The sequence below is a fragment of the Pteropus alecto genome, unplaced genomic scaffold (genome assembly GCF_000325575.1).
Source record: "Pteropus alecto unplaced genomic scaffold, ASM32557v1 scaffold159, whole genome shotgun sequence".
Lineage (NCBI taxonomy): Eukaryota > Metazoa > Chordata > Mammalia > Chiroptera > Pteropodidae > Pteropus > Pteropus alecto.
This window is the reverse complement of record NW_006443122.1, coordinates 1074355-1077981: the sequence shown is the minus strand read 5'-3', so window position 1 is coordinate 1077981 and position 3627 is coordinate 1074355. Positions and strand designations below refer to the sequence as shown.

The 3627-nt window shown below is 46.6% G+C and overlaps 1 protein-coding gene across 10 annotated transcripts in view; it reads right to left on the bottom strand.

The window, feature by feature from the left end:
- KDM5C (lysine demethylase 5C) overlaps positions 1 to 3627 on the bottom strand; it is a 31700-nt gene that overhangs the window by 24747 nt on the left and 3326 nt on the right. For all 10 annotated transcript variants that reach the window (XM_015597911.2, XM_015597908.2, XM_006922943.3 and 7 more), the window contains exon 2: positions 2332 to 2409. In XM_015597911.2, coding sequence (XP_015453397.1) covers positions 2332 to 2409 — 78 coding nt within the window. The remainder of the gene's footprint in view (positions 1 to 2331; positions 2410 to 3627) is intronic.

Here is a 3627-nt window from a genome sequence, read left to right as displayed (position 1 = left end):
GGGCTGGATGAGTGGCATCTCTTTTATAGAAAACCTCTGTTTCCTCAGTCACGCAGCAGGTCCCAAGAGATTTGAATGTCAGTATAATGAATATTAGACTATACTCATACAATGTGAATGTGTTGTGTGTATGTACATGAATATACATATATTGCTACATCAGCAATCACATTATAACATATAAATGTATCAAAGTAATATGCTATATAACTTACACAATATTATAGGTCAAATTTATTCAATTAAAAAAAGGTATCTGAATGCCAAATAACATGTTTCAGCTTTTCCTCTGCTAATTTGCTATATAGCCTAAAACAAATCAGTTTTGCTCTCTGGACCTGTTTTCTGATTATGAAAGGGAAATAAAACAACTGCCCAGTCCACTTACCCCAGAAAGGTGGACTTACGAGAGGAACAATGAAGGCCTTCTGGAAACCCCAGAATTTTATTTAAGCTCTAGGCATGTTTCAGAGAATGAAGGCTCCAAAAGAGCATATTCATCTCTTCTTGTGCACCACAAAACTTTGTTCCATGGCAGCCGAAGGCCTAAAGAACTAAGAGATGGTGTACCAAAGCAGCACTAGCACCTGGCCGGTCCAGGACCTGATGCGGGCCAAGGATCCTATGAATAAAGCATGTACCATGCTTCCCTAAAATCTCAGTGACCCAAGAAGGGATCCACAAAGCCCCAAGTCTATAATCACCTCACCCTGGTGAGAGAGCCTGATTCTAGGGAGAACTAAATAAGTCGCTACCATTCACTACCTTGCTCTGATCCTATTAGGGGGAATGGGTACAGGTCTTTCTATTTCATAGATGAAGAAAATTAAGGTCTATTTGTAGAAAGAAACAACCTATGGCTCCTTAGCTATGAGAACCCCTAAGGGGCCAGGAATTCTACTCCATCTCAACAAGTTAGTATTCCAAACTTGACCTCATCCCTGCTCCCCCCTCATTAGGCAGTACATCTTTCTAGAAAACCTGTCCCATATTAGGCAACACCTTGCTCTAGCTGTACCCCAAAAGATCTGGTCAGATCTATTTCTCTAGGATCTTGTACCCCTTACAAGAGATGATTTTTGCTCTGATCTGAACAGCACCCAGACTGACCCTAGGACAGTGATTCTCAATGGGGGGCAATTCTGCCCCCCCAAGGGACATGCAGCAATGCCTAGAGATATTTCTGGTTACCATAACTAGAAAAGGGTACTACTGGCATTAAATTCGGTAGAAGCCAGAGATGCCGATGAACATCCTGCAATACACAGGACAGCCCTTCGTGACAAAAAATTATCTGGGCCAACATGTCAACAGTGCCAAGGTTGAGGCACTGTGGTCTAGAACAGGTGTCCCCAACCCCGAGGCCATAGACTGGTACTAGTCTATGGCCTGTCAGGAACTGGGCCTCATAGCAGGAGGTGAGCGGTGAGTGAGTAAGCAAAGCTTCATCTATTTTTGTAGCCACTCCCTAGCGCTAGCATCACGGCCTCAGCTCCACCTCATATCATCAGGCATTAAAATCTCATAGGAGCACCAGTCCCTGGTACCAAAAAGGTCAGGGACCGCTGGTCTAGAAGACAAATAAGCGTTTTTAGGTCATGGGTACTTGGCTGTGCCTAACATTCCCCCCGCCCCCCAGAATACCTAGTAAGGCTTGTGGATACATAATAATGAGGGAGAGGAATGGTAGCATACTTCTAACTTACATCTTCCATGGGGAATTCCAGGATCTTACCTGGAACTGGCTTCAGAGCACTCATTCTCATTACCCCTGGACATTCTCAAGCCCTTCGTGGAAAACCTCACCTACCTATGCAAAGGGCCTGGACTTCCTATACAGAACAAAAGGGAGAAGGAAAAGTCTACCTGCCTGACCCTCTGCCCAAGTATGTAACCATTCCAGCCTCCACACAGACCTACCCATTCACCTCACCAAGCACCATGGAAAGAATGCAGGAAGCACAGGGCTGTGGATGAATTGGATAACGAGGCCACACTCACCTGGGCAAGCAAGAAAGGGCCTCAAGCCAGCCCCACACTTCTCTTTCGTTGAGCTAGGTAGGGTAGGTTAGTTGATAGGGGAGCTTTAGAAGTAGCAAACCTTTGTGGGAAAGGGACAGCTCCAGCCTTTGGGCTACCCCATCAGAAATGCTAAATGCCCCCGCTCTTGGTTATATTCAGAGCCCTAAAGCTTCCTCCATGCAACTTCACAGAAGGCAGAATAAAGGCCTAGTCATTAGTGTATCTTAGCCAGAGAAGGTATGAGGGAAGAGGGGTCAGAGTTCAGGTATCCATTCTCCCAACCCCACCACCAGCTGTTAATCTTCTCACCTCTAGTTCATTCAGCCTCTGGATTCGGGGAGTAAATCTGAAGTTGTCCACTTCTACAGCAAAGGGTGGCTGCCAGTCCTGAGGGGTACAGAGGGGAAAGGGACTTGGGTTATTCCAGCAGAGTGCAAGGCCAGAGAACACCAAAAGCAGTTCAGCATCCCATTCCCACCTTCCCACATCTCTAGCCTCCCCCAGACCTTTCAACCTGGCAAATACCCAACCCACTGTACCACACACAGAACTCACAACAGGGCCTTAGCAGCCCCTCAGATACATACCCAGTGCCGCATGCGCAAGCCCTGGGAAACTCCTCCCAAGTACCCCTCAACAATAAAGTGCTAGGACTTCAGGAAATAGAGAGATGAGCCCCAAAACGGATGACCCCAAACTTTCTCTACACTCACATTAACCCTTCATCCCCTAGGCATGTACTGTAGGACACACAGTCTGGAAGTACTCGAAAGCACACAGAAGACCTGGGTTCATGTTCTAGCTCCACTACTTACAAGCTATGGGATTTTACTTTCCTGAACCTGTTTTCTCATCTGTAAGGTGGGAATATGAATGCTTGCCTTGGCTTCCTCACAAGACCAATATGGAAAACTGAACTGGTTTTCAAATGAAAATATTATTCAAAGGGTGCCATCATTAAGACTTGACATCTAAAGATGACTCCACCACCCAATACACATGCAGGGTAGCTCAGCTCTGATTTTGGCAGGATTTAAAAATCTGGGCCTTTAATGTCTGTTATCTCAGTTTAAAGGACCTGAGATAGACAATGCAGGAAAGAGCAAGGAATAGGAAGAAGAATCTGCATCATTCACATAGTCTATAAGGCTCCTGTGGGCCCTCTCTCAAACACCTGCCCAGTATAGGAAGAGGGAGGGGAGGAAGCTCTGCTGGTGGGGGTGGAAGGGTGTAAGCGCTGGGATGCTCAACTATGGTGGCAAAGAAAGGGAGGTTTGAGGGAAGACTCTGCCCTGCCAAGTTGGACTTTGTTGTGTCCTGCCCAAAGGGTGGCTATGGAGCGCCTCCTCCCCAATGCCCTCCTCCACAAAACCTCTCCTCTCATGCAGTTCTCTCGTCCCCAGAGCCCTGGCTCCTGCTGGGGTGGTGAAAAGAATCCACAATAACCTAGACTAATGCCCTCATTTTACAAATGGGGAAAGTGAGGCCCAAAGAAGAAATGTGATTTCTCCAACATTGCATGCTGTTAGTGGTAGAGCCAAGATTAGAACTCATGTCTTCTGACTGCCAGTCCAAGGTTCTTTGCACTACACCAGGCTACCAATG